Genomic DNA, 27446 nt, shown 5'->3' with positions numbered 1-27446 from the left:
TTACTTTAACATGATGGTCTTTGGAGCCAGTGAGGACAACATCCTGTCCGTTGCCTAATTTGTCAACAGTCAGGCACATGACAGGTCCCAAATGGCCAGTCAGCTTCCCCGTGGACACAAACCTAGTGAAAGAAAGGAAAGGAGAAGAGATTAATTCTACTTTATCTGAATGGTTTGTACCACTAAGACTCTAATCTGCATCTGAACTCACTTGCGGAGGTCCCACATGCGCACAGCGTTGCCAGCGGCAGCATAGAGGAAGGAGCCGGACGGGTTGAGGGCGATCTGGTTGATCTGACTCTCTCCTGGTGGGATGGATAAACTCCTCACAGAGGAACAGGTGTCCCCTGAACCCACCTGGCCTGACGACCTGACACCCACAGAAATATTCAGTATTTTGGGGCATTATACTTTGTCAAGCTGCAAAGATGTAGGATGAAGAAGAGAGTTACTTACGTGAGTGTGCGGATACACTTGGCAGAGTCTCGTATGTCCCAGACTTTGATGTAAGCAGTAGAAACAGTGAAGACCAGACTAGAAGTATACCTGAAATATAACAATTAATACCAGGAAGTTATTCCTCAAAAGCTCCTCTTTGTACTTCTCCTAATTACTATTATTACTGCTTTTTAACTTGTGCTATTGTTGCATGCTAGTACCTGACTGAGACGACACTGCTGGGATGATCTGCCAGAGACATGATCTCCTGACCCGTCACCAAATTCCAGACTTTACACGTACGATCTGAAAACGCGCACATGTTAGAGAGCGGACAAAAACACTGCGATGTGTTTTCTGAGCTGCAGGCAATTTAGTTTCTGACCTTTGGATCCCGTGAAGAGCAGATCATCTGTGGCATCCACGCAGAGAACAGGTTTGGTGTGCCCCTCTGCTACATAGACACACTGAAGTTTGGCCCCGCGGCTGTTCTTGGGGGCCGTCACGGGGTTGATCACTCCTCTGTAATACACACGACATGATGACAAAAGCAGGATACCTTTACGTTTGTACATTAAAAGAAGAGGCCCAGTGGATTCCTATCTCAAAAGCAGACACAATATCAATTAATAGAAGATCATCACCTGTGGCCTTCAAATACAGGTGACTCCTCCAACCTGAATGAGAAAACAAAGTAACATGAAGTCCATTAATATATAAAGATTTCTTTCTGTGCTCAGTGAAAGAAAAAAGTCAATATATACAATACATAATACATTTTTAATTGTGTTTGTCATTAGGATACATTGGGTTTATCGATGTGTTGGTTTGCTCTGAATGTTGTTATAATTAGGACCTTGTCAGTTCAAAGAAAATTACAGACAGCATCACTGTTAATGGTATTCTTCACTTACAGTGATTTGTAGTCACTGCCTTTAGCTTTAGCCTCTGCTGTGCTTAGTGGAAGTGTGTGTGCAGGTGCTGGGATGTGTGTCGGCGTGGGTCCTTTCTCTTGCGCCTTCCTTCGGCTGAGGGGCGAGCGCTCCAGTTGCCTCCTCTCAGTCCCCGTAGGTGACCTGGATCCAGAACTACAGACAGTAAAAGAGTCATTTGGTCAGTGATGAATAGCACATCAGCAGCGTGGATGAGTGGACTGAATCTTCCCAAACTGCTTTGCAACCAATATTCTGGAGCTACTCAGTGCTGAATAATGAACTTGTGATAATAATCCATCCACAAAATAAATATTCAACATTTCAAACAGAGAAAAACATCTTGTCCTGTTTATCTACAACTGAAAAATGCTGCCTTAAACACTTACATGCCAGCTGGCCTGGCAGACAGCGCAGATGGGGAAACAGTTTGCTCGCGGTCAGGGGTCTGACCAAGCGCGTTGCCCTGCGTGTCTGCCGGCCCTTCCAGACGCTCTGCGAGGGGCAGCAGAGGGGCCGAGAAGTCTCCAGTGGGGGATTCACAGGACAGATCCCCACTGCTGGCATACAGCAGCTCCATCTGGGTGGTGGTCCGCCTGCGAGCCTGAGGGAGCAGAATAGTTTTTGGCTCAATTTTCAGCTGAGTCATGAGTCAATGGAGCAGTTTGTGATCATCTAAAGTCCTATAAATAGCTACTGTGGAGTGGAAAAAGTTGTAGTGGTAAGAACTAAAATAGGACGCAGAACATTTGCCTTTGACGGGACACAGAGGACACGCGGCTCGGCTAAGAAACCTTTTTACAGGCATCACATGCACAGCACAGTACCTTGCCTCTCGGTCTGGATTCACCACATAACTTCATTAGATCTGACGCCAGTGTGCTGAAAGAAAGTCAGAGATTTTCAGTTACACCCAGCGCACGCTAACATGCTAACGTCAAGCAAGTGTAATGTTTACATGACAAACAGGACAAGCGCTTCAGAGCATGGATGATGATTTAGCTATGCTGCCATCCATAAACACTGCACACAAATGGCAATAACATCCCCTTCCCCTGTGTAGTGAGCTCAAGTATATGAGTTCTCTAAAGGCCCTACACACCCATGATCCACCCACACAGCTGTTTTCACTTTTGATGTGTAGTAAGCTTGTACAGCCAGAGCTAAACCCACCTGTGTGCTGTGGATGTGTGGAAACAAAAGAATGCTGGACGTTAAAGCCCTTGTCTACGGCATAAGTGTAATTAAATTTAACACCAGTGATGGCTTGTTCCAGTTAAGTGTCCCAGTGAGCCACCATGTGCAGTATGAAGTGACACATCTAAATGAATAATTAATGTTATCAATTACACCTGTGCTTTGCCCATTGTGACATGGAAAAGACCTATTCACTGTGAACACACAGAAAAACACAAGCTAACTGTTTTTAAAGAAGGTGGTCTTGCATTTACCTGCCCTCAGTGGCTGGACTGGGGGTGGACTCGTCACTGCTGCTTTCATCTCCATTCTCTGTATCATATAAAAAACATACACAAAAACACACATAGTGAAAAAATAGGACTTAATTTGCTAAGCATAGAAGTGTTTTTCCTTAATGGTGCAATGCATCTGTCATTTAACTAGATTTTCAGGTCCATTCAGAAAGCTTAATATTACAGCACAACAATGACTACAGCTTCAGCAGTTCACAACAAAGGTCACCAGGTTTAGCTTGAGATCAAGGGGGACGATCGGGTGTCATTAGTGTAAAGCGACTGGAGGCTACAGTGTTGGGAAGATACAAACACACAAATGCAGACACACAAACTGCTGTGAACACAAGGCTTTAGCTTTGAGTCCAGCTCCAGTGTGGATTTTTACTGCAGTTTAGTTTTAGTGAAAACAAACCTGAGTACGGTAAGTGTGACTTATTAGCATGTGGGGCAACTGAACACATCATGCACAACATGGCAGAGTTACTTTCACTGGTTAGTTTTTAAAAGGAGGACTGAGGGTTGATGCACACTACAAGATTTCCGAATCCAGTTTAAAAACATAGCTCTTCATTAAATGCATCAAAAATAGAATAAAGTTTGGGTATATCAATTCCTCTACATCCAGATTTTCTATTGAGTCATTTTTGAGGTAAAAAACAAAGAAAACAGGAGTTTCTTTGTAAAACACTCCTAATCTTTAAAAAAATGGAATGTTCTTTTTGATCTTAACTGAAATTCCACAGTTACCTTCACTGGGGGGAACATTTAGTGGAAATCTTGCAGTCTGCATGTGCCACGCTCTCTCAAACACAGCCACATTGCTATGCATCTCATACTCACCCGGTGACAGGTAACCTAACTCTGAGTTCACACCGACACAACAAACAAAGAAAACAATCAAATCAAAATCAAACCCAAAGATGAGAAAAGGGCTACTTTTTATTTGACAGGCCTGCTTTTCGTTTCAGTGAAAAACTCATTTGAATCTTTTCATGGCTGACTATCAAATGTCTTTGCCAGGCATTCAGAATAAAACGTAGCCATATGGTGAAAGGAATGTTGATTAAAACAGGTGACCGACATGCTCGGACGGTGCTGATTCGCTGGAGTTTCCCCACCTTGCAGAGCGCTGCCCAGCAAGGCATCCAGTTCCGGGTTGATCTCCGCTTTCTCCTTCAGCATGTGGAACAGTAGCTGGTTCTGGGTGGCGCTGTTGATCTCTGTTTGCTTCAACCTGCCCTCCATCACCTTCAGCTGGGAATCCTTCTGAGACGCCTGCAGACCCTGACAATGACCACGCAGCAGACGGGTTGGCACTGCAGGCATGGCAATAAATTCTTTTTCTTTAATAGTTTGTGTGTCTCACAAACAGGCAAACCTGATGAATGCTCTGCATCTTCACCTTGAGTAGTCTATGCTGTTATAATTACTCCCACTTCTTCTTCATTTGTTTTTTGCTGCCGGGTTGAACACATTTCCTCACAGGACCAATTAGGTTTCATCAAGTCTAATCTCATCTCATCTAATTGAAACTTAATTTAATCAAGTTGGTCCATTTAAAGTCATCAGATTCAATCTTCAATCTAAAGGAGCCACGGGTACGAAAGCAAGAGCACAACAAGCAGACAAATTGTAGTTTCCACAACAACCCACAGATGAAATGCAATCAAATTCATACAGTCCATGTATTTAGATAGATATGGGTATCAGGAAACAGCATCCCTGACCTGCGGAAGGCAGTCGACATCATACCTTTGCATAAAGGGGGTCAGTCGGATGAGCTTTCCGAACTGAGAACATTTGTATCTCCACGTTCCATTTTGAAATCTTATCAATCAGGTTTAGGCCAGAGCATAGCACTGCGACAGTGGCGGGGAAAGTCTTGAACAACGTTGCCAGTGTGTTAGTTAATAAGCAGGAGTGTGTTGCCCTTTTTATCAGCCCAGTTTTATGAGCGTTAACAAAGGTGTGTCACAGGGCTCTACTCTGAGGCAACTTTTATTCACAAGTTTTAGAAATAAATTAGGTGAAAAAGTTAGAAACAGGACAACTCATGTATACAACGATGATGCTATCCCATACACAACAGCACCCTCTGTTGTCCAGAAGGTTCAAAATTTGCATTTTGATTTCTGTACTGTGCAGCAAACTTTGATTGATCTTAAATTACGGCCCAGATAAGGTAAAATGCATGTCCAGTCCTCCACTCTTAAACCTCTAGATGCAGGCTATCATTCTCCTCTTAGGTTCATAACAGAGGATGGTTTCAGAACACATCAATGTTTACTATACGAGTAAGTTGGGCGGTAGTCGTTAGCAGTCAGAAGAGAACAGCACTGTGTTCTGTTTATCAATAAAGCACTTTTTGGCAAATTACCTGAGTATCGCTCATGTTTTCTTAACTACAAATGAAAGTCAGCACTGCACTAGATCCCAAAACTATTTGGTCCTCAAAGATCAACATGCCAATACTGAAATTGGGAAACTGGCTTTAAAAAAAATACTATGCACCACACAAATGGAACAACCTGCAGAAACTCTTAAAACGAAACAAGCTAATGTCTTTTAATCAATTGAAATCTTTTGATAGAGAGCGGTGTGAATGTAGGCCCGTTTGTTCTAAAACATGTTGAAATATCGTTCATCCACCTCTTTTGTTTTCTATATATTGTAATTTCTGGATGTATTGCACAGAGCAAACAAAGACACACTGATAACATTATGACTGAAATAACATTAAGTCAGCAAGGGCAGGAGGTACCTTATTGATGGTCAGAGTCATGAAATGGTCCAGAAGGAAGCGGGCCTCTGATAAATTACAGGAGCTGATCACTGCGGTCACATCCACTGTGTCCTCCTGTGACCCACAAGAAGAAGAACACATTCAACAAAGTGGCGTTAGAAGAAACACAGTCATAGAGTATTCTCTGGACCAATTCTTGAGCTCAGTAATAATAATATGCTGGACTGCATTTTTGGCTGTATTTAAGGGCTACACTGCCAGCGGTTGTTGTTTTATGAAGCCTTTGTTATTCTGACAAATAAGCGCCTGATGTTTATGTTTCTAAATGAGGTCGAAAAAGCTGTCAGTGGTGATGAACTGTGCAATTATTTCCCTGTTGCATGCTGAGGGCTACAGTCCAGTACAGACACATACTAGCTAATGAGGTGGTGAGACACATCATTATGTACTGTGAGCAACTGTGATTGTCCAGGAAATACCCCACAATTTATAAAGTCCTTAGAAAAATCAAAGTATGGCGTAAGAATGGTAAGAATCCTTCCTTTCCCGACTTTACCTTCATTTATTAACTGCAAACACTACAAAGGAATAAGAGCCTTGGCATTCTCCACCACCTCACCTTGGCCTCCTCCATTTGCATGATGTTGGCCTGACAGTCGGCGATGCTGTCATTGATATAGTCGATGTTGGCGGTCAGAGACTCCAGCTCCTCGTTCAGGGAGGCCAGGGAGCGGTCGGCGTCTGCACCCTCCACCGCCATCTTTTCTTTCTTTCTGGACACTCGCTCCCTCCGCCTGGTCAGCTCCTCCCGTTGCTGGAGTGCAGGCAGAATTTAGGCAGAGGGAAACGAGATGAGATGGGAAAATTAAGGGACAAAAAAGATAGTTCACACACATTTAAAAAAAAAAAAAATTGTCAGCAATAATTTTTATCCTGCAAAGGCTCACAGGCAAATATTATTTTCCAGGGGAAGTGAAAACACAATTTCTTCCCCTCTTGTTTTATTTTTGCACGACCATCTTGACTCTGATGGGATGAGTGTTACCTTCAGCAGTCTGTTCATGTCTGTCTCCATGTTCGAGATGGTCATCCTCTGCATGATGATGTCAGTGACGCGTCTCTCCAGTGACTGCCACTTGGCCCTGGCTGTCCTGCTGATGCTTCCCATCCGCACTGGGGAACTCCTGAGGAGCGAGACATGGCTCTTGTAGAATTGTTAAACACACCTTAATGCAGATAAACATGCTGAGATGCCGTACCTGGCTCCATTGGACGGGGACACTCCAGACGTATGCATCCTCCCCGGGGTGGCTCTATGTGACGACTCCTGGAGAGGCTCAGGTAAGCTCACCTTCCTGCTCGCCTTCCCAGACACAGGCCTCACCTGCCGCCGAAGAGCTGTCACCTGACACAGTCCAAAGAGTGATTTTGCACATTAGAGTGAATGCAAACCATGTGATACCATCCATACTCTCCCCTATGAGTGTGCGTGTGTGTGTCAAACCTCTTCATTCTTCCTGCGAAGAATCAGCTCCTGTTGTCTTTTCTGGGCCTCCATTTGCTTCAGTTGGTGCTGGAAGAGAAAATGATATCATGTTATCTAACATGAGAAAGTGAAGGTTTGGTGAGTCATCATCCAAGGATATCAACAAATACATAATTATTACATTATTACCACTGAACTTCACCGAACATCAATTTGAGGGTACAAACTAAGATGCAGAAAATATTTACTTTACATATTCACCATTAACTAGCTGCTTATTAGCATCCACATTAGTAGCATATTAGCTCTTCATTATAAAGCAGCTATTAATGCTTTATTCTGCATGACAAATTATACAACTACCTTACCATTATTTTTTTTTCTCAATAACCCTCAAATTACTGCTTATTGATAGTAAGTAAGGAAGTTTTTGTACATGAGTTCTGATCTTAATAACCTAACCCTTACATATAACCTGAAATGGATTTAGATAAATAGATAGAATGAATATGTCAGAAAAGAAATGAAAAGCTCTGTGTGAATGATTCCATCTTCATCACCTCAGCTCTGCGCTGCTCTTTCTTCAGAGAGGCAATCTCCCTGTTCCTCCTGCACTCCGTGGCTCTGTTCCTCTCCTGCTGCTCCTTCATCTGACGCATCAGCACCACCTGGTGGAAAAATACGCCACAGCAGGAGAAAGTCAGCATTGCAATAAGACAAATGTTTAAGAGAAAAGGGAAAACCAAAATAAGACCTATCCCTTTACCTTGGTCTTCTTCATCTCGGTCACATCCAGCTGGAGCTTCTTGAGCTGCTTTTCGTACTGTGATTGGTTCCTCAGCAGGCGGGCGTGCTCCTTCTGAGCCGATTGGAGCTTCTGCAGCTCTTTGTTCATGGAGCTCAGCTTCCTCTCGTACTCCGCTTTGATCCTCTTGGCCTTCTCCTCCGTGCCCGACTCCACTGAGCCTGGAGATGAACAAGAAAACGATGAGAGTAGAGCCTTTCATTCGTTTTGGTTTCTTTATCGTATCCGTTTCAGACGTTTGCGTGTGTCTCTTACCCATATTATGCAGCACCTTGTCCCTCTCCAGCTGCGTGTCTTTGATCTTGTTCTGCAGCATCATCAGCTTCTGCTCGTACTGCTGCTTGAGAGTGTGCAAACGCCGCTGGCTGTTCTCCAGCTCGTCTATCAGCTTCTGCTTGATGGCGATCTCACAGGTGATGTTGGCCAGGTCGGCCTGGACGTTCTCTGCCGCACAAATGCATCGTCAGATCCCGACGCCTCTATCACGTTACGACCAAGAAGAAAAAGCAGCACATAACGCCAGCTGACTGTACCTTTCTCCTCCAGCTCTTCAGAGTCAGACTCGTCAGACGTCTCATCTCCCGCCATGTCATAGTCCTCCTCCTCTCCATCCGCGTCCTCGCCCTCTTCGTGGTCGCTGCCCTCCTGGCGACACAGAAGCACACACATGAAGAAGACAATACGCAGTAAGAAATGACCTAAAAGCTTGATTTTGTTGTCCACCTACCACCTCTGCCTCATCGGTGCCTCGCTCCTGCTCGTTGTCTGGCACTCCCTCTTTGATCACGCTGAAAGAGGAAAAGACTGTTTGCCAGCGACCAGCCCAGACAGAGTTCTTGTAAATACTGTAAGTTAGATTTGGAATTTACTGCAGTTCAATTTACAACAAGGATGGGTCACACGACCATGCAAATGATTATACGCTTGATGAGATCAGGAGCAGATGCGGAATCAGTGTTGATTAATGGATGATTTCACTGTGACTGCATGGGGGGAGCGACATTAATGATACACTGGGAAAGACAATGATTAACTGATAATGACTAAAAGTTACTTCCATTCACATTACAAGCTGATTTCATTTTAAGACTTGGAGGATTTGTTGACCATCATCTTAAAAATATAAATCAAACTTGATGTTTTTGCGCTCTATATGAGAGGTTGAGTCGCTATTGATGATGAGATCTGATCAATGTCTTTCCGTGTGCAGTGAAGAGGAAAAGAGAGACTAAACAAAAGGGTTAAGAGGAAGAGGTGGTTAAAAGATCTCCCTCCAGGAGTGTCAACCACCTGTAGGTGCAGAAGAAGTTAGAGATTAGTTGCTTAAAAGGGGATATTTCGGGTTTGACCTGGGTCAACAATCAACTGAAATCCCGTCAATTACTTGGTGCATTTCAATCCAAGCACAAAGGGACATGATTTGCACGGCTGGTAATTGAACCAGTTTCAGATCTGACCCAATCCTGGATGGGGTGCAGCAAACCTGGCATGTTCGACTGGTGTGTGGTGGTGATTCTCTTCATACCGCCTAAGTCTTTGGAGAGAGAGCGGGGTGGGAGGATGGGGGGTGAGGTGTGGAGGTGAGGAGGAGGTAGAGGAGCCGCAGAAGTTGGGGCAAGTGAGGGAATGTTACAAGATGGGAGAAAGACAGAAAGTGAGAGAGCAGCAAGAAAGACCAGGTGAGTGCAGAGACTCTCACAAACACAGTGTGCTCAAACAGTGATGAACAATGATCACACATGAAATGAGCTCGAGCTGGCCCTCGCAAGTGTAGAAAGTGCACAGACACATTATACAAACACTCCAAACTTAAGGATAAATGATCATTGTGCTTCAGCGTGCCAGAGTGCCCATCATCGTTAATGGCTTTCACTATCATCTTGTCTCAATCCAGCCGTCATTCCATTAGAGAAACATCAGGGTGTAAACTGCTGATGCAGGGAGCCAGGAGATAATTACCCACAACACACCAGGAAACACAACCTCGCCATGGCAACAGACAAACACAGAGACTCTCTATTTTCTGTGTCTTCACAACGCTTGTATTATTGGACTCTGAGGAAGGCTGAGATAACAACTGAAAGCATGAAATGCACAACACAATTAACCGCACTATACCTCTTCTTCTTCTTCTTCTCCTTCTTCTTCAGCTTCTCCAGGTCTTTCTTGGCCATCTGGATGACGTCACTGGTCTCCTTCTCAGGAAGGAAGGGGGCGGTGGAGAAGGAGCCGGGCCCGCCGTACAGTGAGGAGCGCGTGGAGGCCCGAGACAACGTCTTCCTGAGGTTCTCGCTCACGGCCTCGCTTTCAAGAAGTTTAGCCCTGAGAGACCAGGAGAAGTGCTTGAACTATCACATGAACAAGTGTTTTTAATTGCTATGACACTTTCAACAGAACTTGATCTGAATGAGACTTTGTAATTAAATGAGTTAATTATTCCTGCTGTCTTTACTTGTTTTCTGGGTACAATTACTCCAGGCAAAGCTTGTGCTGAGCAGTTTGGAATGGCTGCTGATTACATAATAATAGGCCTACTAAAATAATATAAAATCAAATAAACAATGTGCTCACTACGTACCTAAGCTCCTCGATTTCTTTGATGTAATTCTGAATCATATTCCCGATCTCTTCATTACCCTCACCTGTAAGCACAGGCACAGCTTTAACATACAATATGTACAATATGTGACACACCGTAAAACTACTACAAACAAAACAACTCTTTAGTGTTGCAGTGCTTCTGTCACACCCAGTTAGGAAACATGCTTGGGTGAACCAGCTCACTTTTCATCGAGCACTATCGTCAGGGCAAAATTTGAATGCATCCAATACATTTAAGACTAAAAACCTGCAAAACGAATGATACTTCCATCAGGCTCAGCTGTACTTTGACCTTAGTGCTGATTAGCAAATGTTAACATGCTAACACGCTAAGCTAAAATAGCTTAAACAGTGTGTATGTGCCAAAACATGTAATCTGAGCAGCTCGGACGTAGCTGTGGCAGCAACAACAACAAGAAAAAAAGGCGTATGTGAGCAAACAGTTGTGATTGTAGTGTTTTTAATGGAGCAGTCTCGTCACAGTGCCCACCTGCTCTAGCCAGGGCCTGGTTGGCCTGGTCACTGAGGACCTGTGTGAGTCTGGCTCTCTGGGCGTCGATGGTCTCCTGCATGGCCTTCACCCTCACCCTCAGGTTGTTGTTCTCCGTCTGCAGCATGGAGTTCTCATGCACTAAGTCGTTGATACCCTCCATGCCGTCTTCACCCACCATCCGTTTCCCCTGAGCATCAGGCAGGCCAGTTAACATTAGGAACTATTTTCCTGCACAGATTTTCTTTTCTCTTATTCCACCCACCAGCCTCATTCCTCTCCTTCTGCCTTCTTACCGTCTTGTACTCCATCAGCTCCATCTGCAGTCGAGCTATCTCCGTCCTGAGAGCGCTGATCTGCTGGCTGGCTCTGTCCTGGTTCACCACCACCTTGTTCTTAATGTTCCGGGCTCTGTTGGCATACTTCAGAGTGTTCAGGGTCTCCATGAAGTCCCGGTCTGACGGGCTGATACAGGCGATCATCATCGTTTGACTGGAGGGAGATAATTTTGCATGCTCCTTAACACATTTTAAACTTTATGCTAGTCCAAATACAAATGTACTGAAACCATAACTGGACTTAACAATGCCTGGCATTTAACACTTGAACCACGACTAATGCTTTCATCCTCCTTTTGCAGCACCAAAAAAGCTGTCAGGTTTAAATGCACACATCCATATTTATTAAAAATGTATTTTAATAAGACTCAAACCCACAAACCTGTTGCCACCCAGTGAGTCCTGCAGCAGCCGGGTCAGTTTGGAGTCTCTGTAAGGCACGTGAGTCGAGCGCTTACTCCGGTCTCCCAGAGCACTGATGACGTTTCCCAAAGCGAGCTGAGGTTAGACAGGGATATTTGAGGGTGAAAACAAGCCCAGGACTTGCTGAAACTGGGACTAAATAACACCCTAAAAAACAACAACAACAACAAAAAAAAACTATATATGGAGCTCTAAATAACGGCTCTTGTATAAGTGAAAGAAAGTAAATGTGCAGTTAGTGTTTTGGCCACCTGGGGGCTCTCTTCCTCCACAAAATCACCAGACACTGGTGAACGCTAATGAAAAATGACAGATTCAGTGCTTTCCATCCACACTCCAACAAAGAAAAACAAAATTTCCATGTAATTTATGCAGCAAAATGACACTAAATCCTGGTGGATTGAATACATAAACACAATCCATGACTATGACCTGTGACAGCACTGTGTCATACAAAATGTCCACAGCAGAATGAGACATGCTCTCCATGTCCTCACCAGCCCACAGTTGATGGAGATGCCCTCTTTAGCTCTGTCTCCTGTAGCTCCAGTTCTCTTCAGTCGCTCAGAACCAGCCAGGTCAACAAAGTGGAACTTGGCCGTCAGCGTCTCAAACTCATTAATCTCCGAGTCATTGGCGAGACGGTTGTCTGTCACATTCTCCTGGCAGAGGCAGAAGACAAAGTAAACACAGGGGGATACACTTTTCACCGAGTGCCACAGTTGAAACATTTCAATGTAACACGTGGCAGCAGAGGCGCGGCGCTGTGTGTTAGAGCACGTACGTCGTTATCTGGAGAGCAGACTCGAACTTGGCACAGGTGGATGGTGAAGATGGCGTGGGAGCGCGAACTCTGGACGTTCATCTGGGTGCTGGCGGTGGTGCGAGACAGGGCACCCAGCTTCAGACACTGTATCATCTGGTCGTGGAGAGAGGAAGGGGAAGGATGGCAGGAGAGAAGAACTTCAGAACTTGCCAGCTTCTCAACATCTCTCGACAGGTAATAACCTTGCTAAGATCAGCTTTCATAGGGGCTACTTGTTCAGTACAAAGTGCTGCAGTACTCGATTCTTTACAGTTGGTGAGAAAATTGTTTTCCTTTTCCTAAGCAGCACTGATGCCAGGTACTACTGTTAAGTAAATCCAGCTAAAGGCTGGACAAAGATGGTGCTGGTGCATAAGAAATCTGCTTCCAGGATGTGTTTGTTCGGCGTGTTAAAGCTGACCTCAGCTGCAGAGGTGACGGTGCGCGTGGTGACCCCGACGGTGTAGATGCCTCCATTGGCGTCCTCGTGGATTTTGATGTTGGATCGCTGCTTCCTGGCCTCGATGTCTCGCGTCGAGTCGAACAAGTCCAGCACCTCCTCGTTGTACAACTGGAGAGTGTGTTGGATAAATCAAGGTGACAGAAAATAAGACACACATATCAGCACCTGAGCGGTCGAAGTAATTATGACTTCCCAGCCTCATCTCTTCCCTCTCAGCTGCTTCCTCACCAGCTGTTAGCAGCCACTTGTTGGTGATTAAAAATAGATCCAGGAGCTGACAGCAGAGACAGACAAATGACAGTTTAATGACTGCGGGGTCATACAGAAGCTTTCACAACTTAAAATCACTGCGCCCTCCGCTGACCTTTGACCCTTCGTTGTCTGCATGCTCTGGCTACATCCAACTAATGGACCTTAAGTGGACTGGATGCTTTGAGTTTACACCAAGAGTTGATAAATGCACCTTAATTTGAGACACAAACACTAATTTCTATATATATACTGTATGTGTGTGCGTGTGTGTGTGTGTGTGTGTGTGTGTGTGTGTGTGCGTGTGTGTTTCTGCACCTCCAGGAACTGTGCGTTGATCTTGAACTCAGGAACAGGCTTGCCCTGCTCGGTGGCAGCCTGTCTGCGCTCCTCGATCCCTCTGAACAGGTGGTTGACGGCCCGGGGAATGATACCGAGCTCTTCCTCTCCGATGTGCACGTCAAAGCCGGTTCCCATGGTGTAGGTCTTCCCTGAACCCGTCTGGACACGGGAGCGAAGACAGAGTCATCAGAAACTTATGTGAGTGAGTTTTTTCTATGTATAATATGTGAGGTTTTCTAACTGTGTCATCCAACGATTCAACAGTCTCTGGGCCTCAGAGGTAGGGGTGCAGCTCTGAGAGGTTTCTCTAATGTGGGGGGTGGGGGGGTCAGAGGGGACGGGATGGTCACCATGGTGACAAAAAGAGGAATGCAACATAGGGCCCAAATTCACGCGTCACCCTTCTCTTCCTGGTAGAAGCCCCTGAAAGAGACCTTGACAGGAGTGTGTGCATCTGTGTGTGTGTGTGTGTGTGTGTGTGTGTGTGTGTGGTGATAGATGAGCAAATGTGCTTACATGAGAAAAGATATTTGTGTGTTTGTCTGTTTTATTCTATAAGACCACACCTGTGGTTCCCATGTGCACATTCACATACAATGTGTGTGTGGTTGTGTGTGTGGTTGTGTGTGTGTGTGTGTGTGTGTGTGTGTGTGTGTGTGTGTGTGAGTGAGCGGCCTCCACTGCGCCCTGTGAAAGGCTCTTTGACAGGAATACAAGGGCTGCAGGAACAATGTGAGAAAGGAAAGATTAAGAAGAGGGAAAAGTTGTTGTTCAGCGAGAGCGTCAGCTGCAGCCGGAGAAACGAAAAGCTAAAAAACCCTCAGTGGGAACACCAAAACTTCAAAAAAGAAATCAAAGTTTTTTAAGCTAAGGCAAGGGAAAATTGTTGAATTATATTAATGACAGATGATTAAAGAAATATTAAATGTTTTGGGAAACATTCTTCTTTGCCTTCTTGCTGAGAGTTAGATGAAGAGATTGATGCCTGTCTCATATCTGTCTGTTCAATATGAAGCTGCAGCCGACAGCTGGTTAGCTTAGCTTAGCATAAAGACTGGAGATGGGGGGGGGGGGGGGGGGGGGTATACCTTACTAATCAAGTTATATTTCCCACAATTTCTAACTATCCCCTTAAACTGCAAAGCTGTTGGTGGGCAGCTTAGTGTTCCATCTGTTTAATGTCTCTCAATCAAGGTTTTTGACTTTGCAGTTTAGTTCTGCTATGAGGTGAAGCAACCACTTCACTGTCTACTTTGTTTGGGTAATAAACTCCCTTTCTATCTCTCCCTCTCTAGGCTAATCTATCTGAGCCAATATAAAGCTGTGGTGGTGAGAGCAGGTTGGAACGTGTCAGCTGATAGTGAATTGACAGAGCTGCTGCAGCTGCTAAGCCTGTTCACTCCCTTATTACTTGATGATATAAAATAAAATCAGCTTCAAATCACATGATGCTATAAATCTTGGGATGCTGAAAGCAGCTCCATCCCCTCGAGCGATGCAAAGTTGAAACATAAGCAAATGTTGTTTTTGCACCATGCCACTGTGCAGATCTGCTAACGTGCCGGAGAGAAGCCTGCTGACCAACCTGCCCGTATGCAAAGATAGTGGCATTGTAGCCCTCAAAGCAGCCTTCGATAAGTCTCTCTGTGCATTGGTTGTAGATGGTTTCCTGCTGGGTGTCCATGTCGAAGACGTGGTCGTAGGTGAAGGCCTTGTCCTTGCCCAGCACCACCTGTGGCTCCCCGGGCATCACGAACGTACAGATGTGACAGCCTTCAATCTTCTCTTTGGCCAGCTGAGGACGGATCCTGGTGGGAAGAGTCAAAGACAATGAGATTTTCAACTGCCCACCTTGATTTAAATGTCTCATTTAAAATAAGATAATGGCATTAAATGACAAGAAGTCCCACCTAAGAAACCCTTAGTTTAGTGTGTCAGCATGCAAATGTTAGCTGGACTAAACTGCATTAGTCTTGTAGGTATTTGGTCAATAAACCAAAGTGATAATGGTGCTACATGAAAGGTTAAGGGGTCACTAAAGTTATAACAGTTCATCCTAAGGGGAACATCAATGTCGGCTTAATGACTGCTAAAAATGGCAAAAAACCTGGCTGCTTAGGACATTTCAAAGATCAATTCCAAAAACTTTTAAGGCCTCAGTTACAGTCTCAGTTAAATTCACACACTCCAGAGTTTTCAAGGCCCTTGGCAAGGCTGGTCTGTGGAGGTTTGTTCATGTGTGTGTCAGGAAGATGCAGAGCGGAGCTGTCTGTGCATGCATCCACAGCCCGATCAAGAATTTGTCTAGTGTTTGAAAGACATGATTGATTTGATTTGTAGCTGAGCTGAAGGCGGGTTATAGTTTCACTGAGCTGCAAGCAGATGAGAGCTATTACTGTGTGTGTGTGTGTGTGTGTGTGTGTGCAAAGGACCACGCGGTGCCAGCACACTCTCTAGCAGGCATCACACACAGCACAGTGCCCTCACTGTTCACAGGAGAGAGAGAGAGCTCTGGGTAAACACAACCCTGGATTTCATTAAGGAATTGCTCTGTTTGCTTTAGCGCAAATAAACACGCTGTTATTACATCATTTCCTGCCATGATGCACCTCTGCTTCTCATCACTGAACGCTCTGTCCACCTGAAGAGGAAGTGGATATAGTGGTGCCATATTGGGAGCGTTAAAATAGCATTAATACTCGCAGCTTTAATAGAAAAATATTGAAAATGACACACAGCAAAAAAATTATAGTGAAATACCTAGTAACAACATTTGATTAAAAAAAAAAAAAAGGAAATTTCCTGCTGGGATACCTTTTACAGGTATTCCTCCAAGGCTACAGCCAAAATGAACCAAGATAAATGAGAAATACACAGAAGAAATAATAACCAAGACACCTGGGAATCTGAGAATTTTTGTTAGAAATAGCTGCTATTGCTGCTGTCTGCTGGCAGGCATTAAATGTGTGTGTATGTGTGTGTTAGAGAGTGGAGGACGTAGCACTTTGCACGTACTTTGTATTCTGTGTAACACTTGTGTGTACACTTTTTGTGTGTGTGTGTGTGTGTCTGCATTAAGAAAAGACCCCCACATCCATCACAGAAAGAGTCTAAAGAGCTTCTGAATGGCCTGAAAGGACAGTTTGTGTGTGTGTGTGTGTGTGTGTGTGTGTGTGTGTGTGTGTGTGTGTGTGTGTGTGACATCAGATCCCAGCTATTTCGTAGACTCTATCTGGGATCACAGCCCTGATGAGAAAGGAGGACAGAGCCAGGGAGGGACCAACGGATCCAGGCCTGAGGAGCGCAGTAACTGTACACCTGTAGAGCCTTCTTACTGTCAGCTTTGTGCTCTCAACAGCAGAATTGCCTGATAAATACAATGATGCTATGTTGGTGAGTGAGATCATCTAGCTTTGTGATGAAAACATCTACTTTGATATCAGGATTTTGGAATTCTTTGTCATGCTACAGTACAGTATAACTTCAGTATCATCCACCTGTCCACAGACACCTGCAGCACGTTCAGGTCTCCACCAACATCTGGCTAAATATTCCCAGCAGACACAAGAGTTAGCCTTAGCGTTCATTTGAAGTTGACTCTATGACCACCAGTATTTATTCTCCTTTTAGCTCCGTTTAGGTCTCCACCCACTCATGAAGAAAAAATCTAGCTGCTAAATGCTCCACAAGTTCTCAGGCTAGTTCCTAATTTAGTTTTTTCTGTTGTTTGGTGGAAGGTGAAACTGACGTAACCGTCACAGTCACAGTGCTTAGGTCATCTGAGGAGACTGTGATTTAATGGTAGGATGGTTGAGAGCATTACAAGACTGAATCTGCATTAATCCCTTTGGCCACCTTCCCAAAACTTGACAGAGAGCCATTACTGTAATCCAGTGTAACAATAGAGGCACTCACTGCTGCTTACAGCAAGGGCATTAAGTCACCGGGTTATTGTTCACTTCAGCAACTTATAAGTGTAACAAAAGCTTCAACGTGAGATGTCAGATTTAGAAAACGTCATATTCATTGATGGAAAATGAAGTAAGTCAATGTTTGCTTAGTCAGTAGAAGAAGAGGCTTGTTTTCTGCAGTCCCATGTCAATGCCATGTCTGTTCTGTGTAGATCTACGACATCCCCGGGGTCCTCCATACACAGAAGCCCCCGGGGGAAGGGTGGGTTAAATGAAAGTCCGAGAAAATGTGGAGAGAGATAACAAGGATCAAAAGAGAAAGAGACTGGCCATAATGGTTACAGACCAGACAAAACACTGATGACAATGAGCATTTGGAGGCCGCCAGAGTCCATCCAGTCAAACAGACCTATTATCTGTCTGCGTGAGGATCCTCTTTCACATGACAAGACCATCGATCTGATCTGGTTCAGCCTTTAGGAGCTCTGTTACTCGAAAGAAATGAGACCTTGAAGAATATTTAAATCTTCTACCTCTTGCCAACCAACTTAGAAGTCTTGACAAGTTGATTTCTATTAATTGTTCCTGCAGCTGTACAATGTTTTTGAGCTAAATGCTAACAAAAACAAACCCCCAGGAATGGCGCCTCACAGGTTAAGGCCACTTATGGGTGTGTATTTTATATTGAGTATTGAGAGTATTTCCTTAGTTTAGACAACTAAAACACACACTCTAGGTGATAGAAAGTGTGCAGTCATGTTCACAAAATGCTGATTAATCATTAGTTATAGCACAAAAACAGTCAAGAAATTCAGACCTGCTATGGCTGCACTCGACCTTGACCTCCACTATTTTCTTTTCCTGCCTCCTATTTGCTTTGATGCAAAAAGCACATGCTCGTTTTACACTGCATTGGCACAGGACACCGATTTTGCACTGCAGAACTGTAAGATAGATTGATTTTTGTAGTGCACTAAAATGAATGAAAGCCAATGGCCGCCTTAGAAAGTCATATTAAAAACACACTGTCCACTTTGTAAGATGATAAACATGCATGCATTTGTATTTAATGGGGTAAAACCTTTAAAACAACTGCCAACTGACTTCTGTTCTGACTATTTTACGGATGTGTACTGTATGTATTCACAACTAATAAAGGTCTTCCGTCACACATCTCGGCTAACTGTAAACAGGTGAGGGATAGGTTGGGTGTGAAGCGCGTCCTGCTGCTGTGTTATTAGCGTGACTGACTTTAGCTGTGATTATGATCTGGCAGGCTTCACTCTATGGTTCAACCCAAAACACTCTTTTCTCCTGGATGAATAAGGGCTGCCCTTCAGCGCTGTGGAGACTTACAGAGCTAATCCACCTTCTAGAGTGACACACACAGGCTCCTCACAGGCTCTTTCTCCAGGAAATTAAACTCCACCATTTTCCAAAAGTGCACTATTACACACTCATTTACACACTCATGCACAGTGAAGCATGCCTTAACACTTCATACTCTTGTACATATAACATCACTGTTCTGGGGAGTTGCTCTTACTCAAGATAGGCTACTACATTGTGCAGCAGCTTGATGATCTGTCAGGTAAATTCAAAATTTACACACACACACACACACACACACACACACACACACACAGGGGGGCCCCAAGGCCAAGTGAAAACCTTTGCAGAGTAACTGCTCCACACATTAATCTGCTATGACAGCTTCAGCCTGTTGGAGAGAACACTAAGAAGAGAAATACTAAGAGGTTCCACAGTGGAGAGGATTAGAGGGACACATTTACATAGTGAGTTTTGGAGTTTTTAGCACAGCTCTGTGTTGGTTTATCGCTAAAATAAATCTACACAATAATAAACAACACATGAGGGTAGTTTGGTAGTTCACTTACTGGAATTTGACGTCTTGGAAAATACATTTATTCACTGGCTTACCAAGAGTCACATGACAGGACTGATAATGTCATGGCTGTCAGTTGGGGCCAGCAGCCAGTTAGCCTAGCTTAGCATTATGATTGGAAACAAGGGGAAATAAAAATCTTGAACTAGCATTGGTGAAAGCTGCCATAAATTCTATCTATGTAAAAAAGAAAAGCATGTTCAGATTCCATGTTGAAAAGTTAGCGCTGGTGCTCAGATCGCTTGTTGGCTTATGGCCAGAGGTGTGCATTAATGCTAACTAAAATGTTAAATGCGGTAGCTCGCTGTTTATGCTAAAGCACTGGAAACATGGCTAATGTTCAAAATGTAAAAAAGTAATTTGAGGACATGTAATCCTCTCTTGTTAAAGAAGGAGTACCTTATGAGTAGACGACCTTAAGATATGTTTTAGCTGCTTTGGCTGACTTTTTTTATTCAAAGTGACAATGTCTGAGCATGTGGGGGTTCAGTGCTTGGCTGAACGACACTTCAGACACTTGACTTTAGTATAGATGAGTCCAGAAACAAACTCTCAGTGAGAGAAGCCTCTGGCTGGCATGGACTGATGTGAACAGTTTGGAGTGATGAAATACAGTTCACTGAAGTCCTCTGAGAGATGAAAGGGACATACACACACAAAGTATAGTCCATACACATATACCTATTCAGATACACACACTCACACACATTATATTACATACACACACAGAGGGACTTTGTCAGCCTCTCCCCATGTGACAAGTCCTGTTAGGCTCCTGGTCTCAGTCTCATTACTGCGATTACAGCGACGGCCTGAGAAACAGCGGGCTCCTCATGCAGGCACACGTGCATGCCCGGAGAACACCCAGACATCCCACGCCTTCACCTTGACTTTGGCAGTTTCAATCACATTTGGAAACCTCACCCCTCTGCTGACCTCACAATCAATGAAAGAGGACGACAGGAGACAAGAAATGATGAGATGCTGGTAAAAAAAAGCAGACGAGTCAGTCCATCAGCATCATCCTGTTGATCTCATCCTTCCTGAATCAAATCACATGCTGACATCACTCCTTCAATCAGCCAATCGAATCACCCCCCAGAGATCACGCTGCATCATCACTGACGATAACAACAACAAAGCTCAATGTCTCATTCCTATCCTCCTAATCTAATCCTCAGTAACCTAATTTTTGATTTAGTGTTCACTTCAAATGGCGACACAGCTGGCACAGGCAGCCCAGAGTGATTCAGCACAAACATAAAGGAACATCCAAGCCCACAAGGCAAGAGACAACAAGACTCTTCACATCTCACACTGCTACCAGCACACTGAATCATCACCTGACCTCACCATGTGCACTCATATTTTTGGATCTTGCGATACTTAGAGGCATTAGGTCTGGAGCAGCAAATGACCGTAATATGTTTGACAGGTTGTTGACTGATACTAAACAAGCATCCGAAGCTGAGATTTTCTGCTTTTAAAATGAACTTTCAGCTCTGCATAACTGTACAAATATGACATAATTGTCAGTGTCATTATTAGTATGATGTTGTTCTAGAGGAGGACAGGAGGAAAAGGAGCGAAATTGGGGGAAAATGATGAGTCAGAGGCTGAGCTCAACACTAACACACACACAGGAACACTTCCATACACATCGTATGCTGCTAGCTGCTTTACAGCTAATGCAAAAATCTGCTTTATTTTCTATCTGAGCACACCTTTACACAATCAGCATTTGTCACAAAACTGCATCTCCAACACGCCCGTTCCTCTACATCCTCTTTGTGTGATGCCGCAAGTGAGAGGACAGCAGGCAGCGCTCCCTGAGCTCATAATACGCAGCTTCGATAGCAAGTGAGGCTAAGCAGCTGAAGAATGTCTCAGAGTGTTTTGATGGAGATATGAGCGGACTGTAGTCCTCTGAGCTGCCGAAATGGTGGACTGATGACAGTGACGTGATCCAGCAGAGGTTAATGAGGGGCCACACTGCATCATGCACACACATACATGCATGCACACACATCCAGGTGTGACCATTTTTTGGGTCCCTTGTGAGAACCAACAAACAAATGTTCTACTGAGCCTGTGTTACTCATGTTACTGACAGAAGAGAAGTGCAAACACTCCCCACTCCCCACCACCACACACACACGCAGGCAAACATACATAGACACACACACGCACACACACACACACACACACACACACACACACACACACACACACACACACACACACACAAAGCTATTACAGTCCTAATCCTTCTTCTAGTCAAAGGCCTTTGTTGATATGTAAATACTAAAAACCTTCACTCTATTCTTCAGAACTGTAGGAAACATGATCACACCACTGCATTCATTCACATCCTTTTAAGTGTGTGTGTGCGCGTGTGTGTGTGTGCTTCAAGAACGGCTTCATGCACACCATCATGACTTATTATATGACAATATGCACACATAAATAGACCGTTCTTTCATAATCGACAAAAGAGATGCTGCAGGTGCACTTGTCTTTATATTTGTGTGTGTGTGTGTGTGTGTGTGTGTGTGTGTTAGTGTGTGTGTGTGTGTGTGTGTGTGTGTGTGGGTGTGGGTGTGTGGGTGTGTGTCCCAGCTTGTATGTGACCACGGTCTAATGGCCGCCCAAAGCAAGGGGATGAACAAGGAGACATAGAAATGACAGAAGGACGTAAATAAGTCAGTGAAAAATGACCCCGCCACATTGAGTGGCTACTGTTTTAACTCAATGCACCCAGCAGGACTGTGTTTTCACTAACAGTCTTTCCATTGTCTGGCAGCTGCTCTTGACATCAAGAGCCAATTCATAGCATCACTCTCTTAAATGTACTTCTGTGAGCAGCAAGCTCGAACAGGTGGAGCCACGCTCTGCAGTACTTGGGCACAGAAGCACTTTTAGAATCACTATGAAGGACGTATCATCAGTTATTCTGGTACTGAATTCATTTAATTGTTTTTCGAGTAATAAGCCCAAACATTTGGCATCTTACATGTGAGGACTGTCTTGCTTTGCTGTTTAATATCATTTGAGATTGCAAAATCTACTGATCATCCTCTTCAGAATTAGCCTGCTTTGAATTAATTGCAAGTTCATTCTTTTCATTTTACATGCATATGACAAAGACCTTGAATCTGTCTTTTCTCTCAGTGTCTAGCGTGAAAGCAGCAAGGCAGTGATGTCACAGAGGGCATTCGGGAATGTCGCCAGAAATAATAGAAAAGGGTCAAGAGAGAGAGGGAGGCAGACACGGAGCGGGAAAGAGGAAAAAGACTGAGTGTCCTGATGACTCAGTTTCCCCCTCCTCTCTTTCTCTGTGTCGTTGTTTAGATGGGCTGACTGACCCACGTCCTTTCACAGGGCCATCGCCGCACACCCCACGAGCCTTGAAAGGAAACCAGTTACCGTGGTGACAGCTAAAACAAGCTGCCACGGGGATGTTCTGACTGGGTCACTGATCACAGCTCTGACTGCTTCCTGGGTCAAAGGTGGCCGAGCAGGAGGGAGGGAGAGGTTGACAGTGGCACAGGATGCTGGCTGTCACCCTGACTGGCAGCCAGAGCTGGGGCGTTTAAGGATGACACACACACACACACAAACACACACCACTGGCCTCTAACACTGGCATCAGCCTAATAGAAATGTTCCATTTGGACAAGGACTGTTTGGTCCAATCATGGCACACATGGGACATGAGATGAAAGCAGTGAAAAATGAGGGGAAAAACAAGCACAGCATCGCAAAAACAAAATATGCTTTGTCAAAATCGATGGAAGGAAGTGGAAAAAGCATTGTTTTAGGCTACAGCTGCACTAATGATTCGCTTTTATTTATACAAAGAATCAATACTAAATGAAGCTTCGCCTGCGCTAGTTAGACAAAAGTTACTGAATATGTCAGTGGCTGCAATATCACATGACAGCAGCTGGCAGATGGCTTGCAGCATGCTTTGCTTTGTGTCTCAGTTCACTTGAGTTGGTTCATGAATATTATTCATGAATATGGCTGGACGGGCTCATGCACACACACACACACACACACACACACACACACACACACACACACACACACACACACGCTTTTGTAGCATTTGGCAGCAGGTGCACAGCCTTTGCCCTCAAACATAATCCACAAAGGTCAACAGGGCGGGACATGTGTCTGACAAGCACTTGAGAGGAGCCAATGGGAGTGAGACAATCTGGTTTTCTGTAAAGGAGTGAGGTTGGTGGGGGGTTTTTTATCCACAAACAGTTTCTCAACTAATTTTCAACCAGTTTAAGCACTAAAATGAGGATTAAAAATGACCATTGATCTTTCCATTTGCTGAATCATGCACTCAAATTCATGTAATTAAAGGAGGAAGCGCTATCTGCTCTGAATTCGAGAGTACGGAACCTGATTCTTCACTGCTGGCTAATTTTGGCTGCACACTCTGAATTATTAAAGGCACTTCAAGGTTATTGGCATCCTAATAAGTCACTTGAGTGGCTCCTTTAGACAGCGTCTGTACCATCACTTCCTTCCTGGATAAATCGTTAACTTCTCATACTGTTTTTTCATGGAATATGGGACGCCACACATACACACACAGATGGGTTGTTACATAAGGAAAGAGATCTGAAACACACAAGCACATTCACAAAGGGGATAACCCCGCAAACACTAAGCGTGTGTGTGTTTGCTGAATCGTCCAACAATGTGCTGCTGAAGGGACCCATCTGTGTGCTGTCAGGAGTGGAGAAACGCCTCAAAACCAGAGATGGCAGCAGAGCACACACACCTAATGTTGACTGTATCTTAGCGAAGATCCATTAAGGGGAAAGTACACTAGTGAAGAGTAAACATTTAAGTTACGTCATCTTTCCAACAATAAATCAAAATGACAAAAAAAACCCTCCCTGAAACAGCTTCCCTCTGTTCAGGCTCCAGACCCCCTTTCTTTTTTTCTGCATGTTTCCTCAGAAAAAGAGATGATAAAGCAGCGTTTCATCACTCTGGACCTGTTGGGATGGGGGATTAGGAACTTGCTAACAGACAGCATTAGCCTGGCAGGCAGAGGCAGGTACCGGCTGGCAACCTTCTCGCTGATTACTGCAAACACACACAGACAGCTACCTAAACTATTACAGAGCGGGGAGAGTCTGTCAGTCAAAGCCTTTCAGATGTCGCAAAGTTCAGGTTCACCACGACGTTAATGTGGTGAACTAATTAGAATGTTACCACGGTGATTAATGGAGCTGAAAAACATCAACATGACACTGCGGTTTGAGGTTCAAAGGGATGAAGTCAGTGATTTAAGAGCAGGCGAAAAGGTCTGACTCACAGTGAAAATCAATTAAACTTAATGGAAATTTACTTTCCTTAAGGTTACATCTTCATCATCCTCATATGATTTACTGGGACGTGTTTTTACAGTAACTGTTTGGCCTTTTTCACAGCAGATATTTTGACTTGTCATGGTTTTGCCATTTCCAGGGTGCTGGTATTGCATATGCATGCTGGCCCACATAAGACACTTGAATGGAAATGAGCCATTGTTAATGTTACTGGCTCCACCTGGGCTTTTCTTATTTTACAAATGTGCAAAAGTCCAAATGTCTGGTGAAAAATTCATGCAAATAAAGCACACTTGAATCGTATTTGAGACACAGAAGGTGCCTGATGTGTGACAGAGGAAGATTTAGGAGCTCTGTGAGCTGGCAGTTAAGGTCAGAAATTGATCTGCCTACATTGTGTGTGTGTGTGTGTGTGTGTGTGTGTGTGTAAGACATATCAGTGACAAAGCATTTTCAAGTACCACAACCAATGGCGACTCAGAGGAGGCTGCTGCCTCTCATGGTGGAGGATGATAGTGTATTTGTGGCCGTAGAATATTGGTTCATGCACAACAACAGTTCAAAAGCTCATAATAAATGAATGAGGGACTAGAATAAAGAAAGAAAGAAAGAAAGAAAGAAAGAAAGAAAGAGAGAACCAGTAGTCAAATGACCATCACTAAGACTGAAGACTAAAACCCAAAAAGCAAACAGCACCCTCCAAATAATTAATGCGGCCTTCTTTCAAGGAGATACAATAGCAGTTAGTTTCCACTTAAAGGGACACACACACACACACACACACACACACACACACACCTTTCTGCAGCCTGATTTGATCTGTTATCAACAGCTTGTGTGTTTGTGTGTGTGGTGATGAGTTCTTTTGACTGTTGCAAAGCTTAAAACATCAAAAACTTGACTACAGTGAAGTAAGACAGCAACTCTCTGCCCTTACTGAATTATTCAGGCAGCCAAATGTAAACTCACAATATGAATGACATCTCCTTACTGACACCGCACGGCACGAGACAGAGGAAGTGCATGATGGGATATGCTGACAGATTATTTATTATCTGTGAAGGAGGGAGACAGGCTAGTAAACTGAGTTGGCTCAGTAAACACAGTTCTGGGTCAAAGTCTGAATGCACAATAACAAGCGAGGCAGGGAGAGAAACATGAGAGGAACGAGCTTTTGTCCTCCACTGATCCAGTTCACATGACGCTTCAGATTGTCTTTCAGATACACACACACACACACACAGAAAAGCACCTGTCCCTGACTTTAGCTGCCACCCTGTCATCTCACTCTACTGAAACCTTCATTGATCTGCTTTGTATCTTGTTGTCTGGGCATCTGCTTTGTTCTGCCTTATTGCTCTACACACACACACACACACACACACACACACACACACACAAGAAACACTTCAGACTCTGATATAACCGGTGACCACATGGTGACTGTCTCAGCCTGTCTGTAAGCGGCAGCATGGACAGGGGACAAGGGTCAGATCAGAGCACAGTGACAGCGAACTGTCTGAAACTCAACACACAACAACTGCAAAATGTGAAATGAACACAGAGACATCCAGTGAAGTCAACACTGGTGTGTGTGGCTAACAAAAGCACTGTATCCTCTGTACATAAGCTGTCAGGAGACACACTACAGGGACGAGTTCCAGGCTTTTCCTTGGCCTAATCCCTCAGAGCTGAGATCTCCATTCATAAATCCACTGCACAGCGTGTCCATGCAGTACAGCAGGTATTAACAAAAGAAGCTCATGTAATCATGGGCCACTGCAGCCGCTGGCGTGAGGATGGACATAAGAGCATGCATGTTGCAGAATGGCTTCAAAATAAAAGCCTTTAGAGAAGGAGGGGTATTGTTTTGAAGGGATTTGGGAATACAAGAAGAAGGATGAATGTACGAGAGACGCACTGGCAGACCGGAGTGGTTGTGAAGCAAGAATAAAAGCAGGAATAACATGTGCGTGCTTGTAGCAGGTGTGACACAGGCGCATCTTTGGAGAGGAGGGTCCCCGGCTGCATCCTTACCTCAGGGCGACGCGCACCGAGCTCTCATCCGGCCCGCTGCTCATGGTGTCACCGGAGGCTTCAGTCCAGAGCGTCCGCTTAAAAATAGCTTAATTTCCCTTTTTCTTGATCCTCTTACAAGACAAGGGAGCGCCGCCTGGCCCCCACCCTCCCAGAGAAGCGCTTCTATCTTGAGCTCCCACCGCCGCCGCTTTCACCTCCTCAATGGAGCCATGTTGAATGAGAAGGAGCAGCGGCTGGTGAGCTGATTCGTCTGCTGTCCATCGTGGGGGGAAACGCGCTTCGGGATCCGGCGGTGGTCACCTCTCCAGAGGCATCGTCTCAGCCTCCGTCCCAGGAAGAGCGAGGTGCGTGTGTGTACGTGTGTGTATGTGTGTGTGGACGAGCAATGATCCACTCAGTGGATCCTCAAGACTGAGGACGTAACCAAACTCCTCCTCCTGAGCTGGACCAATCCAGACAAGGGACAGCTCGAGCCACAACTCACGAGAACACACACGCAGAGGAAAAATAATAATAATAATCATAATAATTCATTCATTATGTTATGTTAATATGTTGTAGGACTGATTTCTGCATTGATGCACTAGTTTGTATTTTACTTCAATTCATATTTACTTTACACACTTCGTATTATTTATTTTT

The 27446-nt window shown here is 44.5% G+C and overlaps 1 protein-coding gene across 5 annotated transcripts in view; it reads right to left on the bottom strand.

Moving 5' to 3' along the window:
- The window catches only part of LOC143314848 (kinesin-like protein KIF21A), a 31173-nt gene extending 3956 nt beyond the window's left edge, over positions 1–27217 (bottom strand). For 2 of the 5 annotated variants that reach the window (XM_076722082.1, XM_076722083.1), the window contains exons 1-34: positions 26802–27217; positions 15176–15398; positions 13567–13749; positions 12958–13107; positions 12516–12650; positions 12229–12393; positions 11691–11806; positions 11267–11462; positions 10971–11160; positions 10458–10521; positions 9998–10201; positions 9363–9413; positions 8607–8667; positions 8413–8524; positions 8135–8323; positions 7841–8040; positions 7635–7742; positions 7093–7161; positions 6848–6993; positions 6634–6772; positions 6208–6402; positions 5607–5702; positions 3964–4129; positions 3686–3706; positions 2822–2879; positions 2198–2252; positions 1760–1974; positions 1353–1526; positions 1083–1115; positions 824–960; positions 660–744; positions 457–546; positions 212–370; positions 5–122 (exon numbers count right to left, since the gene is read on the bottom strand). In XM_076722082.1, coding sequence (XP_076578197.1) covers positions 5–122; positions 212–370; positions 457–546; positions 660–744; positions 824–960; positions 1083–1115; positions 1353–1526; positions 1760–1974; positions 2198–2252; positions 2822–2879; positions 3686–3706; positions 3964–4129; positions 5607–5702; positions 6208–6402; positions 6634–6772; positions 6848–6993; positions 7093–7161; positions 7635–7742; positions 7841–8040; positions 8135–8323; positions 8413–8524; positions 8607–8667; positions 9363–9413; positions 9998–10201; positions 10458–10521; positions 10971–11160; positions 11267–11462; positions 11691–11806; positions 12229–12393; positions 12516–12650; positions 12958–13107; positions 13567–13749; positions 15176–15398; positions 26802–26845 — 4347 coding nt within the window. In that variant the 5' untranslated portion in view covers positions 26846–27217. The remainder of the gene's footprint in view (positions 1–4; positions 123–211; positions 371–456; positions 547–659; positions 745–823; positions 961–1082; positions 1116–1352; positions 1527–1759; positions 1975–2197; positions 2253–2821; positions 2880–3685; positions 3707–3963; positions 4130–5606; positions 5703–6207; positions 6403–6633; positions 6773–6847; positions 6994–7092; positions 7162–7634; positions 7743–7840; positions 8041–8134; positions 8324–8412; positions 8525–8606; positions 8668–9362; positions 9414–9997; positions 10202–10457; positions 10522–10970; positions 11161–11266; positions 11463–11690; positions 11807–12228; positions 12394–12515; positions 12651–12957; positions 13108–13566; positions 13750–15175; positions 15399–26801) is intronic. The other 3 variants (XM_076722084.1, XM_076722085.1, XM_076722087.1) reach the window with 3 other exon arrangements.
- Positions 27218–27446: the final 229 nt, after the last annotated feature.

The sequence above is a fragment of the Chaetodon auriga genome, chromosome 22 (assembly GCF_051107435.1).
Source record: "Chaetodon auriga isolate fChaAug3 chromosome 22, fChaAug3.hap1, whole genome shotgun sequence".
Lineage (NCBI taxonomy): Eukaryota > Metazoa > Chordata > Actinopteri > Chaetodontiformes > Chaetodontidae > Chaetodon > Chaetodon auriga.
Note: the sequence above shows the minus strand (reverse complement) of the source record. Positions and strands in the feature narration are given on the sequence as shown.